The 15,770-nt window shown below is 44.3% G+C and overlaps 1 protein-coding gene across 2 annotated transcripts in view; it reads right to left on the reverse strand.

The window, feature by feature from the left end:
• Positions 1-15,770, reverse strand: part of rasgrf2b (Ras protein-specific guanine nucleotide-releasing factor 2b) — a 58,804-nt gene that overhangs the window by 19,347 nt on the left and 23,687 nt on the right. The window contains exons 4-16 of one of the 2 annotated variants that reach the window (XM_031570567.1): positions 14,279-14,368; positions 13,720-13,973; positions 13,473-13,552; positions 12,778-12,971; positions 12,381-12,490; positions 11,894-12,012; positions 10,999-11,159; positions 8,723-8,789; positions 7,858-7,994; positions 6,560-6,642; positions 5,421-5,624; positions 3,036-3,514; positions 817-942 (exon numbers count right to left, since the gene is read on the reverse strand). In XM_031570567.1, the coding sequence (XP_031426427.1) occupies positions 817-942; positions 3,036-3,514; positions 5,421-5,624; positions 6,560-6,642; positions 7,858-7,994; positions 8,723-8,789; positions 10,999-11,159; positions 11,894-12,012; positions 12,381-12,490; positions 12,778-12,971; positions 13,473-13,552; positions 13,720-13,973; positions 14,279-14,368 (2,104 nt within the window). Of the gene's footprint in view, positions 1-816; positions 943-3,035; positions 3,515-5,420; positions 5,670-6,559; positions 6,643-7,857; positions 7,995-8,722; positions 8,790-10,998; positions 11,160-11,893; positions 12,013-12,380; positions 12,491-12,777; positions 12,972-13,472; positions 13,553-13,719; positions 13,974-14,278; positions 14,369-15,770 lie in introns of both variants that reach the window. The other variant, XM_012828563.2, reaches the window with a different exon arrangement.

Raw genomic sequence — 15,770 nt, forward strand, 5'->3', positions numbered from 1 at the left:
AGCCTATAACTTCCACCTAGGCTGACAAAAGCATGACAATATCCTGAAATCAGTTTGATTGTTACCAGGATGTCATCCTGGGGAGGGAATTAAGATGTAGGGTGGGCAACTTAATTCAACATGAATAGATGCCAACTCCTACCCGTCTGCCACAGTGTCGGCTGCAACTGCAACTTTACAGCACGATCGTGCTTGACACCAATCACCAATTGATGCAATCAAAAACTGTCAAACAAGACATACATCTGAAGAAAGAAACTAAAGTTTAGCTTTTGAACACACACTGTTCAAGCAGTCTAAGATGAAAATTACTATAGAAATGCATTGTTTACTGTTGCTAGCTAGGTAGTTTTTTCCATTACCTATGCATTATAGACTTCAACTTCACAAGATTATTATCGAAGCAGGGGTACTATGAGACGAGATAGATCCTATAAATCGTTGATTTGTCAACATCAGCAAAACGTGGTTTAGGCAAACGTGAATACGCCTTCTTACCCTTCTAAACTGCCCCAGTGAAGTGAATACGCCTTCTTACCCTTCCTCACTGCCCCATTGAAGTGAATACATTTTGTGACTTAGCTTAATCAATAGAATAAGATAATAACAATAAGATATAGTTCCACTTAAAACACAAATGTCCTGTTTAAGGATACATTTTATGATTTGTATGAGCGTTATTACTGGCCAATTTGACTGGTAAATTTTGAATTTAGAATATTTTTTTAATTAGCAAAACAATTGTGATTACCAGCTAATGAAAATCCTGACAAACACACACGCATACACACTAACAAACACCCAGTCCAAACACACCTGCATTTCCTCGGAAGCGCAGATGACGTGGTGTAGAGGGGGACCGGCAGGGCGAGGTGTCCCCAGACTCACTGCCCTGAGGGCTCTCCGGGATGAACTTGTCCAGTGACGCTGACTCCAGAACAGCTGAAAGTCACAGCATTCCACAGGTTAGGCTAGCTGATTCACTAAACCTAGATCTATGTGGCAACTTAAAATTTAAATCCTTAAAAAAATTAAATATTCCTGGCCTGTCTGTTTTCATAGGAGAGTATGGTTTGATACATTTGGGGCACCTAAACAAGAATAATGTGTGACTCCTGGCTATATATCAAGTCTATTTGGTTAAACAGCTTCACATTAAAACTTTTAAAGAAAATCAATTTCAAGTTGGTCCTCATTAGGTACCACATGAAGCTGAAAGAAAAGCTACTTCTTATTCTGGGAAGTACCATGTGCTATACAGAACTCTTTCTCTTGCAGAGAGCAGGCATTGGGTTTGGACTGGCATCCAGACAGGTTTACCTACCGTGAGGAAGTTTCTGAGTAGAGGAAAGGAGGGATTTTCTGTACTCAACCAGGAATGACAACAAACAAAAGCACACCTAAACAAGCTAATTTACTAAACTCATTGGAAGTCATCAAAGGCTCAAGTATAACCTTGGCGTTCTGACAAATGCTGATCTACCACGATTACTTGAATAAATAAACAAGGATTTCACAGACCCGCTTTGAAGTTACACTAATGGCAGCCACCGTACAAGCCAAAACATTTGTAACTGTCTCGACAGAATGTTCTCTGAAAAAAATTATGTTTTTTAAAGGGACGCTTCTCTACGGCCACTTGCTGATCACAGAGCGAAATCCCTCCGGGCTCCATGGGTAAGTCTAATTGGCCCTGGCCCTGGGACAGCAGCCCTGTAGGATCCCAGCTCAGGTGGTGCACTGTGTACATCAGCAGGAGTGTCAACAGCATGCTTCACCTCACATGCCTCAGGCCAAAACAAACATCAGAGGGTTGTTGTTATGATTATTATTATTATTATTATTACTTTATGTTGAGCAATAGCTTGTAACACAGTGCTATTAAATGGCATTGTCATTGGTTGTAATCTTGGGAGAACAGCTTCAAGCGAAATGGCTACAACACAATATAATCTTGAAACAGGGTTCCCACCCATTTTCATTGACAACATTTCAAAACTTTTCCATGACTTTTCAATGACCTTTGATTCCATTTCCATTCCAGGTACAAAAGAATGGTGTACTTTAATCCACAGGTTGGGCCTAATTATGGAATGAAAATTCAACAGCCTTTTCCATTCCTTTTCTGAAAGCTTAGTCATGATACGCCATTTCAAATGGAAACTATATTACACATCGAACCCATGGAGGATTACAATAACATAATTCATTTCAGTACACCTAGACACGGACAAATTTCATGACTTTCTAAACTTTCAACGAATTCACTGAATTTCATGACTTTTTGCAGACCTGGAAAAGGGGATTTTAGAATTCCATGACTTTTCCAGGATTTCCATGACTGTGTGAACCCTGTTGAAACCTTTACTGACCTGTGTGTGATTCTGGATGAAGCATGTTGGCTATGTGACAAAATGCTTCTTAAAGCAGTCTTAATAATAAGATCAGAGAAAGTATTGGACAAGAGCTGACTATAGTGGGCAACACAAAAGGCCTCGAGTCCAACGCGTGTAGCTAATCTGGCGGATTACTTCACAAGTGTTCTGCTTTCCATTAGAGTTGAAGTGAACAATACGGCATGTTATTTCTGCTTGGGATTCATACAAGCCTGTGGAATGCTACTCAGATGCATATAAAAGGGGAATAATGTGCTGCACGTTTGCAAAACAGTCTGAGCACGTCGGCATAAACGCGGCGTGATTACAATGAAGCTATTCACCAACACCAATAAATACTTCCTCCTGAGAGGGGCTCTCTCTAACTGTCTGTCCCTCTCTGTCTGTCTCTCTCTCTCTCTCTCTCTCTCTCCCTCTCTCTCTTTCTGTCTCCCAGGCCTCTCTCTGTCTCTCAGGCCCTGTTTTTCCATGCCGTCATGCCAAACCCCCCTGAGAGCCAGTTGACCCCATGCACATATCTGATGCCTGAACACCAATCAAGTTGAACTCTCCTCTCCCCTCTTTCCCTGCCTCCCACGTTCCTTTCTCTTCTCTCTCCCTCCCTCCATCTATCTATCTATCCCCCCTCTCTCTCCTTACCCCTGCGGATGCTGCGTCGGAGCTTCCCGCAGAAAGGATCAATGCGCGGCAGCTCTGGGTTCTCCTCGGTGGCGGTGGGGCTCTGGTCCGGGGAGGGCGAGGGCAAAATGGAGGGGGCCGAACCCAGTTCCAGCGTGGGCTTGGTGCCTCCTGCGGGGGGCGTCACAGCGGGCGGGGGGGATGTGGTGGGGGTCCCCGGGCAGGTGGCTGACGTGGGGCTGCTGGTGGCTGAGAAGCTGGTGGCTGAGAAGGTGGCGGTGGGGGAGGGGGAGGAGAGGTCCAGTCCCCTCGAGTAGGAGGAGGTGGAGCACAGTGGGGTGTTAAGGGAGAGCTTGCGGATGCGCACCGGCGAAGTGCGGGAGGCGATGGTGAGCGGCGGTGGACCGGAGAACTTGCGGCACAGGCGGGGCGACTTGTCATTGTTGTGCTCGCCCCCACCGCGGTTGTTCTGGTTGGTGGCGAAGAACAGCTCCAGCGACCTGAGTTAAGGGAGCAGTGTATGCAGAGAGGCCGTACATAACACAGGGAAAAAGAGGCAGAGTACACCACCTACATTCACTGCAGAGACACAGTCACAGCTTTGTATGCAAACTGGGTTTGAATATTTAGTGTGAATACAAAAGAGTGTGGCAGTTTAGCTGCCAACTGAACAAGTCTTTGGAGATACTATCAAGCCAGTTGAGTTGGCAGCATTCTACTATGTCACTGTGGTGACATTCTACTATGGGTTTGGATAAATGTGAAACTGGATGAAATCCAATGTACAGAAACTATCCTCATACTGAGAGGGCATACTGAGTGGCACATCTGTACATGACACATGATGTAATGAATGCAACAGCAACATAAAACGTATAATCTGAATGTGATACTACAACACATTTAAAAATGGAGGCATGAGTGAAGTATTGCTGATAGGCTGACAGAATGAAAAAAAGAAATGCAGAGACAAGACATTAGATAGATAGATAGATAGATAGATATAGTATATTTAGATAGATACATAAATAAGTAGATAGATAGAGCTGAAGGAAGAGAGAGTGAGTGCACTGCAATGAGTTGAGTTTGCTGAGTTGAGTGAATGACTGAGTGAGTGAGTCAAAGAGTGAGAGAGAATAAGTGCGTGTGTGAAAGGTGAAGAGTGACTGAGTGAGTGAGTGAGCGAGCGAGTGAGTGAGAGTAAGAGAGATATAGATGTGCTGTGTTACTTTGACTGATCCAGGGCTATCTTCCTGATCTTCAGGCTGTAGTCTGGACAGATGGATGTGATGGACAAGCGGTCGAATGCGTGATACTGGATCCTGCGCGGGGAGGTGGGAGGGGAGACACATGAGTGACTGCACGGCACACACCACGTTGGGCAGCTGGGGACGGCAACTGTCAAGACCACTTACCCATCTCAGACACGGACAACTGCACAATGATATGGAAAACAAGCCTATAACTTATGTCACGTCAACTGTGGCTTCATCTTCTTAAAGTGGCAGGAGTCCATTAAAATGGACGCCCGCTGTTTTGCATACACATGTAACATGATGAACGACTTCCACAAAGCAATGACAGGCAGGACAAGAGATGGACTACGAGTATGGACCTATTCCTGAAACTGGATAAACTTGTGTACAATAAACGTGGTGTGGAAGGAAAGTGCAGTGCAAGAGTTTCTGAATTGTCCACACTCCTGAAGCACATTCTGAGCCTAGTAACGTTGGGCCAAACTTATAAAACTTTTTGCGAAACACCTGTTTTGGGACAAGAAAAAGGTTTCCAGTTGAAAAGGTCATTATGTCTGAACAGGAAAATATGCAAGAGCAGACTGAGACTTTCCCCTTAGACACACACATAAGAAAACACACACACTTTTTTCTGTCTCTCACTTTTACTCTCTCTCTCTCTCACACACACACACACTCTCTCTCTCTCTCTCTCTATCTCTCTCTCTCTCTCTCTCTCACACACACACACACACACACACATACACACACACACTTACAAAGATTAGTACCCAGACACAATCCAAATGCAACTATAACATGATCTAGTCTCAAAAATAGAAGAACTGGTTTAAGTGTACCACAACCACAGATGTTTTCCTCAAATCTTCATAGTCCAAATCATCATTAAATCAGCACTCTTTCTTTATGATTTTGATAATAGGACTATAAACCTCCTAACTGTGCCTGAAGAAATCCAGATCCTTCACATTTACGCTATAAAGATACATTCCCTATATTAAACCGTGATGGCAAACCTGTAATGTGAGGCTTTATGAAAACAAAATAGTAAGTAACTGAAATCCCTAAACTGCTCCAAGTCCCTCTCACAGTCACCCCCCCTCCTCCTCCATCCCTCCATCCCTCCCTCTGTCCACACCTCCCCCATTACCTGACAGGGATGGAGGTGAAGGGCTTCTTGTAGATGTCGGCCAGTTTGTCCAAGACGAAGGCGGCGGTGGTGAAGATGCGGTAGGTGTGCAGGAAGGTGTTGAGGAAGTCGATGGAGAGGAAGCGCAGGTCGGTCAGCCTCTCCAGCAGACGCTCCACGCTGGCGTAGCGGATCTGGGGGACCTTGCAGGAGTTGAGCGTCTTGCTGAAGCAAATGTCAACATCATCTTTATGGAGACGTGCGTCTGATCTGATAAGAGGCACAACCAGGGCATTGACTGGCAGGAGGGCACTTTTTTTATTAATGTACTCTGAAGTGGTTATTATTGAATGAAGCGACAATCAACATGTACACGAGAGAGAAAGAGAGAGAGAGAGAGAGAGAGAGAGAGAGAGAGAGAGAAAGAGAGAGAGAGAGAGAGTGTGAGAGAGAGAGACAGTGAGAGAGAGAGAGAGCAGTTGGAGAAAAGACATTGATGACAAGATTGCAGCTAAAGAAATTTGTCACACAGCAGATATGGATTGAAAAATAATATGTAATGTCATATCTAACCAAGTGTAAATGTGGTTACCCATGCCTCATCAGGCAATGAATGACACCAGAGATAATGGTAACCAAATTGGTCTCTGTCATGCTTATGACACATTCAGAATGAGAAAAGGGAACCCATCATCAGGGCTATTCCACTCCGTGCCTAAGAAGAGTCCTACAGGCATTTGTTCCAACTCTGATTGCAATTATTAGCTTACATCTGTAACCAAGAAAAGCTAATTGAGCAAATATGAAGTGCAGGATGTTTGAAACAAATACCGTAGAAGGTGTGGAAATGCTAAATAGCCATGAAAAACAGGACAATGAAATACAGTTGTCGGCACCTGCCCTGTCAGTATAACAGTATAACAGTGAACACCGATGACACTGCATCATAATGATGAACAAGAGATGAAACATAATGGCTACCAATATCATTTTAGTCCATTGCCGTTTTATGGTAGGAGTTATTCGAAATGACTTTCCGTGGCCAATTCGTGTCCAGACATTCATTTCGCCTGCTCATTTGGCTAATCATTGTACATCATGCAAAAAGGAAATAGGTGGTAATCAAGCAGCTAGTGCAGACTGGTGCCTGCAGGACTTACTTGATCATGTGCGGCACTGTGACTTTAGAGTTCTCCTCAAACACACTGGTCATCAGGCCATTGCAGCGTATGTTATCAATGCACTGCCCAGCATAACAAGAGGGGGGAGGGGGGAGAGAGAGGGAAAAGGTGTTAAATGGTGTGTTATGATTAAGAAGACAACAAAAATACAGAGGCATGTTTTCAGAACCACAGTGCAGCACCACAGAGAGAGCTGATGACGCCTGGGCTAGAGCTAAGGGACTTTGCCCCAGGTGGCACTGTCAGACCCCGTCTCTGAGCCAGGGGCCCCTGGCCTGATAAATGAATCTCCTGAGCTAAACGTCTGTCCCAGGGGCCCCAAGGGACGTGTTTACTAGAACACCAGGTCCATGGGCTCCACTGGGCTGCTTCTGAGTACTGCACATTGATATCATTATAGTGTGTCATTACTGTGTGGTGCTTCGGTGGTGTTTGTACCATCTCTTCATCCCTCGCCCTCTCAGCACACTCAGTGTGTGTGTGTGTGTGTGTGTGTGTGTGTGTGTGTGTGTGTGAGTGTGTGTGTGAGTGTATGTTTGTGTGTAGGTGAGTGTCGGAGTGAGTCTCTGTGTGTGTGTGTGTGTGTGTGTGTGTGTGGAGGGGGTGTTTTTTATGTATGCCGTGTGTGTGTGTGTGTGTGTGTGTGTGTGTGTGTGTGTGTGTGTGTGTGTGGAGGGGGTGTTTTTGTGTCACATTTCCAGGAATCATTCCTCCCAAGACAACATTAAATTATCTCCCTTGACTTAATTTGCTGAGGACCATAAAAACATCAGGCAAAGTGTACAACTTGGCCTCTTAGAAAGTTCCCACTCTCTCTTAGCCCATTGCATTATTTAGCAGGACAAACATTTGGTCGAATAGTGAGTTGTAGCATGAAAGTCTGCAGTAGCTGTTTAGCTCACAAAGGTGACTACTGAGCTGTGTGCAAAAACGAATCTTTTCTCATGAACATATGAATTATTATAAATTATATAACAAGAAGTTGCTAGCGATATATGTTAGCATTTACATTATTATGCTAAGTGTTAGCCTGATTACAGGTGTAACTGATCTAACCGAGGTCTCCATTCTCTTCTGAAACTGTGTGTTTGTCTAATACTGCATATGTGTTACCAGACTGTCTAACAGCATGTACTCATGCACGTCTGAGCAGGATGGACTTGCTAGTTCTGACCTTACTAAAGATCCTGGTGCACGTTCAGAGTGATTGTTATGAATTAGCACGGTTGCTGGCCCATATGCTGTGAGTGGGAGGGGGATTTGCATGGATGGCTGACCTGGCTGATATCGCTGGTCCAGGCAGCCTTCTCCTGGCGGGAGGGAGACAGCAGGACCACGGTGAAGGCAGGGGCATCCGAGGGCTCCACCACTATCTTGAAGTCCAGATGGCCAAACACCTGGCCCGTGTTCTTGGCTGCGGAGACAGTGTGTGATTTCAGACGCTTATGATTGCATCTTATCCAAACAGACCATCAGTTACATAATTACTGGCACGTGGATAAAAGAAGAAGTTCAACAGTGTTTTCAGGAGACAATGGATAAAAATGATCTCACTTCAATACTTCCTTTTTGCTGTAAAGAATGCATTAACACCTGATTTGGTGTTTTAACACCTCATTTGATCCTTTTATTTGATTGGATTTAAAGTGTTTTGGTTAAAGGCTCTGGGGCGTGTCTAGGCAGTAAACCCAAAATGTAAACGCAGCAAAGTCAACTATGACCAGTGGCCTTGGGCCACCCCAGAAGAAACCAATGAAACACTACCCTGGAACAAATCAATATGGCAGCCGTCGGCTTAGGGAGAAATCGATCACATAAATGCTGACAACATGGCACCTCTAATAGGGGAACACATACAAGGGGGAAGCACTTAATTTGTGTGCTGATGTGAGAGGAGTCTTCCTGCAGGTAAGGCTGTGAAGGCACAGCTAATTGAGCTATGATATCAAAGCATCAGAAGTACCCAGCTGACATTTAAAAACCAAGCACTTTAGTCCTGGAGTTCTGACCAGGATTTGACAGTTAATTAACCTCCATTATGACAGACAGGACTCCCGCGTGTCTAATGGTGTGTGTCTTTGGTTAGCCAATGGTGAGATGGGGGCGGGGAGCTGATCAGAGAGCACGTGAACAAACACTCACACTCCTCGTCGCTGGCCTCCGTCTCCTCGATGAGAGTGCAGTCGATCAGTGACAGAACGCCTCCCTGCTGCAAGATATCACAACAGAGGCCACGTTTAAATGTGTGTCTAAAATAGCACTGCATTTACACCGAACAGAGTAGTCCAAGATATACCATATACCATACACCATACTACACCATATAGTCCAAGGTACTGATATACCATCCAGACATGGATATTCAGCACATCATTTCCTTGTGATTAGCTAAATGCAGGGTGGTACACCGTAATATATTCCAATTCATGTAAACCTTTATGGTCTGTATTGCATCAATTTAACATAAGCCCTGCAGTGCAATGATAGCGACACATATCATAACTAGACCACTGACAGGTCAGTTCTGGCTTGATCAAGCAATGAAAATATGAGACTGTCAGTTTATACTGTATTGGCATTTAACATTTTGAAAAATGAATTAATATTAAAACTATTATCGAATGATAGCTCTTGTCAAATCTGTTGGTACATCTCAGGTCTTCCAGAAGAATAATAGTATAGTCTAGTATCGTAACGGTGTTAATTATCGGACGGCGTGTGTTATCGGCAAACGTTCGAGTTGTCATGTTAACCTATTATTAAACTGAGCATATTGATTGTTGATCCATTATTAAACTTAGCATTTTGATTGTTTATCAGAATGGCCGATGTTTGACACTGTCCGATAACTGACATAGCTACGCTATAGTCCATCTGGACTATATTTCTGAACACATAATGAAAACACTGTCTCTGAAGGCATTAAGTTCTGACCTTTCCCTTGGAAAGTCACCAGCTGCCTGCATTATCATAGAATTAAGGGTTCTGACACCACAGAGGAACAGGTTTCCTCAAGAAGATGTTTTTTGGGTGGGTTAGCTTATTATTTTCCTTTTGAACATTTTGAAACAAGATAGTCAAGCATGTGGACTTTCCTGTTGAGACAGTTTAACTACAAATCATTTTTAAATGCCAAGCCCAATGAATTCTCAATAAAACATTCAACAAGTGGATACAGCCAGGTGAACAAACAGATCGACTGAGAGCTTACTGCGAGGCCTTTCATGCAAAGCCCTCCATTGCAATCTTTCACAACAATGAACAATGTGACCAAACAACATTTCACTTGCTAATCTTTCCCCTGTAATGGATCATCCTTTCATCTTTCAAATATGTCAACATTTGCTGAGCGCTTGAAGGACCCTTGCCGAACCCACATATAATATGGTACACTTCTCTTCTTAATAGGCTCAGTGGGAAATATTAAATCAGAGCATTTGTACTGCATCCTCACAGCCAAACACAATCAGTCAGGAACCCCCTCCCCATCCCAGAGCCAATAGAATGGTAAATGGAGACATTTCTGCAGAGAAACCCATTGGCAGCTCTTTTTCCCCTCATAATGACTCATTCGCGGCAGGGGAGAAGTTTTACATTTCCCACAGCTCCCAGAATGCCATAGACACAGTGGGTAAAGAATGCCTGACGAGATCCAGACAGACACAACAATCTCATTGTGTGCCTCTCAGATACAGACACACGCTTTCTATCTCACACATCAACTCTGGCTGAATGCTGGATGCTGTCAGAGTCCATTTTATCTTCGTCTTCTTGTATGCCTCTCACCCACAGACTGCCTGTTTGTCTGTCCTCTCTAAAGGCTTCCATCTCTGTACCCTCTGTCTCTCAGTTTTTTTCTCCCCCTCTCCCACTTTTTTTTCGTCTCTTGATAAAAACGAATTCTTTTCCCCCTACTCATTAAAATAATTTCCTTGAATGTCACACATTGCCTTTGAAACACCCTTGTAGAGAGAGCACAGCAGCTGCACCAGCAACAGCAGCAGGAGGAGAGGAATTAAAGTAGAATGAAACTCAAAAAACAGATATTTCAGTCGGGGCATAAAGGGAGGCATACCGAAAAGGTTACATGGAGAAGGGGGGCATGGGCCTCAGTCCAAACAGACAGGCCTGCAGGACGCGTCGAAAACAACAGACGAGGTAGAGCGCCTGTGAGCGCCTGTCTTACTCCATTAGTGTTTGCATTGTCAGGCGAGCTGCTTCTGCTCACAGGGTTCATTTCTTCTGTTGATTTTGTAAGTGCATAATTTAATTCCTCTAAATAGAATAAAACACTCTCTCTGCTGCAACAGGCTTCACTGTTGGAATGAAGGTGAAGGCAAAGGTGAGTGTTTGTGTGAGTGGTGTGTGTGTGTGTGCGTGTGTGTGTGTGTTTCCGTGTGTGTTTGCGTGTCACTCACTTTGAGCAGGTGTAGCTTGCCCCCTGAGCTGCGTGTGCAAATGAGGAAGTGCTTTGTGAACAGGAAGCACTGTCTCTCCGCTTCCTTCTTCAGAGACAGCGAGCCCAGGCGCACCTTACTGAGCTTCCCCCGCTCTACAGAGGGCAACTGGATCAAAGAGCCTGAGAAAAGAGAGAGAAAAAGAGAGAGGAAGAGAGAGAGAGAGAGAGAGAGAGAGAGACAGAGACAGAGACAGAGACAGAGGAAGATGGAGTGAGACAAAGAGAACAGGACAGATGGAAATACAGGAAGAGAACAGAAAGAGATTATGAGAGCATACAATATTGGGAGAAAGAAAGAGAAAGAGCACAGCTCAAATCTTGAAATGATGGACAGATTTATTAGAAGACAAAGACACTACGTACAGTTTAGCTCTGACACACAGACAGCACGAGTACATACAGTATGGACAAATACTCTTCAGAGAATCTTGTAAAACTGGTGACAGCCACATTAGGCTGCTGGCAAAATGACAGAGACACACTGCCCAAGATACCTTTTCAGCGCTATGTCTAATCCAAATGGAAAGTCAACAGGATAGATTGCTTTTGCAGGAGTCACTCTATTTTGATGGGAGCTTATGACATTCCCACACAGACATTGGCATAGCCTTTTCTTATATCTATGTTTTTTTTCTTCCTCTGCAGTGTTCTCATGCATTATAGATACCCCAGAAGAATCAAACTTCAAATGGTAGAATCCTGCAGAGAGACATTCCAATCTGATGCCAAAACAATGCATAATTCAGGACCCCACTGTATTCACATCCAAGCTAATGTTGTTGCTCTTGTGTTTTTTTCCCGGAGTCCTGGATTGGTTTAGATGAGCTGGGTGCACATCAGGTGTCAGGACTCACCCTGTCTCACAAATGTTTGGCTGGTGTCAAGGAGGATGTCGCAGCCTTCTACGATCATGCGCTCGATGGCCAGGTTCTTGCGGATGTTTTCAGTGTCACTCACCTCATCGTGCATAATCCTATGGAGAGGTACGAATGGTGACATCACACGCTATGAGCAACAGGTGTGCCATTTTTATTTCATATTTCAGTCATGCTTAATAGGCAGGCACACACACACACACACACACAGCTTTAGTACAATAATTCCCTACGAATTATCCACCACATGCAAGCAATCTGCATAATAAGCACAAACATATGTTGAGCAGTTGTGGTACAACAGACGGCAAATTATCTAAAAATAGCACCCATTAATCTCACTCTTCTAAACTTGTCACTGCCAACTATAGTAATTAAGACAACGCCATGACTGCTCATGGTCAGCCTGGCCCTACCCAGCCTGTGACTGCAGCCTGACTCGGGCTGCTTTGGCAGCCACGCCTACCTGGAGAGATCCTCCAGCTTGGACTTGGCAAACTCCAGACTCTTGCGCTCCACATGCTCGTGAGGGGTGTGGGCCAGGAGTTCATGAAGAGTAATGATGTAGCGGGGGATCTGTTGGGGGGCAAAGGTGAACCACAGCCAAAAGAGTTCATGGATGTTTAGTGTGAGCAATGAGCTGCATAATAGGAATACAATACCGCAGATGTAGGAATATAATACAGTTGTAATGGTAATACTTGTTTTGGTTGGATGAGTGGTGTGCATTGCGGGCGAAATGAGGGCGTGGGGGTTGAGGCGAGCTATGAGCTCTCCTGAAAGCAGTGTTTGAGAAATTCCAATTTATACCACAGAATGAGCATTCAGCCCTGCATTGCACAAAAGTGACTCTGGGGCCCCACCTGGAACATGGGATACGTGAGGAAAGTCTCCAGCATCCTCCCCTCGCAGGCCGCGTTGGACTCGTACTGCTTCAGGAGCTTGTCAAAGTCCCTGTTCTGCTTGCAGTTAGCCAACACCTGCAGACTGTACTGATGGTTCCTCACAAACTCCTGGTAGATGTTCAGCATGGGGAGCAGGATATCGAACAGATCCGCTGCAGGAGGGGGTGAGAGGGACATGGGGGAAGTGGAGGTGGTGAAAGGAGAACAGCAGGCGCTTGTTATAGGGCAATAAGGCACCTTTTTAACGAGCACACTTTGAGGGTCTTGCAGAGTGGATTTTTATTCTTTGAACAAACGCAGCGTTTAAGGATGTCTTCGGTGTGGTGGTGGGATAAAGGCTTATCTCCACTCCCAGTGAATAACCACCTGCTTTACTGTAAGGCAGAATTATGGCTGGGGCTGCCGTCCCAGCACCTATTGTTCGGGGCTGGTGTGCAATCTAGTCATCTGTGCGACTGCAGTTGGCGAGATTAAGGGGGTGGGCAGCCGGACGTCAGTGCTATTGTTTGACTGAGACGGCTGTGCGTCAGTAGCAAGCACTTGTCCTTGATGCCGGCGTGACCCTGAGACATGAGGAGTTTTGTCTGACGGAAGAGAGAGTGAGAACGTCACTCTGCATAAATTAGACTTAAGAGCCCAAGTCTGCCGCTTACCTAGAACCAGGGTGGGCCAGTTCGCTATCCTCGCCTTCAGGCCTTGGTGGAATATTTCGTGCAAGAACATGATTGTTTCACTGAAGACAAAGGAGAGAACAGATTTTAAAACACATACAGACGAAGGCAACATTGTGATTGGATATTCTATATGTAATCCGACGTGTGTGTGTGTGTGTGTGTGTGTGTGTGTGTGTGTGTGTGTGTGTGTGTGTGTGTGTGTGTGTGTGTGTGTGTGGAATGGCACCTGTTGAGGAAGATGCTGCTGACATCGTCATGGCTGATGGGCGGCTTCTTGGAGCTGGCGGCCATGCGCAGCGGCCGCAGGAAGCAGTTGACCAGGATGGAGAGCTGGTGCACGTACTCGGTCTCTGCCTCCACCATGTTGAAGACAATCTGGTTCCTCTTGCGCATGCTCTCAGCATGCGGCGAGCAGATGTAGTCCTGCACGATGATCTTCCACTTGCGCCGGCACAGCCAACCCCGCATGAAGCTCTGCACCTATAGACACACACACACACACACACACACACACACACACACACACACACACACACAGACACACACAATAGGCATACATAATTAACCATATTCACAGACACACTACCAGGCTGCAATTGTCACATATAACAGGTCAACATTAAACCATTGTAACAAATATATCCAAGGCATATTCATGTTTACAGGGAGAAAACATTCAAGGGTGCGCAAATGTACAGCTTGCCATGAAGCTAGGAATGCAAACATTTATGTTGTGTGACATCAAATGTAAACGCTGTAGGTTACAAGTCTACACAGCAACGTACCTTTTTTATTTTTTTAATGTCAGGGTCCTCCTCTTCTTGGGTTGCTTGGTATGGACGCATTCTCTCCTTGGTTTTATTTAGTGCTATGATCTTCAGACAACAAACACAACAAAAAAGACACACTGTTATTGATTTTTAGTGAAATACTTCTATACTATCATTCTTCCCCAAGAAGAATGGGCAAATATTCTCAGACAATTTGAGAACTCAACTGAGTTACCTACCCCTCTCTGTTGAAATAGCGGTGTTTATTAAATGCTTTCAGTACAACGAAAGAGAGGATCAACAACAGACCACAGATTCCGCAGTGATATTTTTTCAAAAGGTTTCAGCTCCATATTAAATAATAAATCTCCCCTGCCATCCCTACAGGAGCCAAGCAGAGCTGCACACAAATATACATACTGCATGTGGACTCAATTCCTCCCATAAATATCCATCTGCAATTGTGTAACAGTACAGAACAGCTGACACACTTGCACCACTGTGCTGGCTGTGGCACATTGTATTTCAGCTCACCTTGCTCACATTATAGCCTATATTCTAAATCACCCACTTTTGATGAAGTCATTCAATACACTATAGTTGCTGAAATAGTCAGTCCTTTAAAATGTTGCATTTTCTTTGAATAATTCATGTCTTCTAAGTATACACTGGTAGTACTGTAGTGTAACTAGTACCAGGATCAGGGCAGGGGGAGTGGGGGGGTTGGTGCGACTGCTTCCAGGTTAGATAAGCCTCTCTCTTCCTCCCCAGAGACAATCTCCTCTGTTCATTCCACAACTACCATCAGACATCCTCTATCAGGAATTAACGGCGTAAGCAAATTGTGGCTTACGTGTTCTGCAGGACAGAGGGCATAAGGTGTAGTGTGCCGTGGCTGGGACTCAAAGGGCTTTTTTGTGTTAGCAAACACAACTCCACTTTGTGACTTTCTCGATGAGATATGCTGATAATTGTATGCTGCAGACGTAGTGTTAACTAAATCATACATGTATATATTTTTTCCAAAAATCTTACTTTACATCATATCATCAGATGTGTCCCATATACAGCTGATATTTCTAATCTGACCCTTCTTTACAGATTTAATTCAATGTGTAAACTTCACATACAGTATGTAGTCTACTGTAATTGCAGAGCAGATCATTATTGGTTCAACAATATAGGGTAATTCATGTAAATTACTATGTAATTGAGTGCAACCATTCATTATTGTTTGAAAGACATGTTGTGTACAGTGAAGGCTTTACACCAACCTAATTTTCAGAATGGCACCACTTTTATTTAGTTAAATTAAAGAGAATTATCTGCCTGTTTTCCGCTTGGATGTATCACGTGCAATAAATACATTTATAGATTTATCATGTCCTTGTAAATGAACACCTTTTCAAATGACACATTCTCTTATGTGGCAAATGATGTAATTCGATTTAAGAGAAGGCGACAGAAAGGAGGAAGCTGTAGCTTCATAATCAATGGCTTTCTTACT

This window comes from Clupea harengus, chromosome 7 (genome assembly GCF_900700415.2).
Source record: "Clupea harengus chromosome 7, Ch_v2.0.2, whole genome shotgun sequence".
In the NCBI taxonomy this organism is placed as follows: domain Eukaryota; kingdom Metazoa; phylum Chordata; class Actinopteri; order Clupeiformes; family Clupeidae; genus Clupea; species Clupea harengus.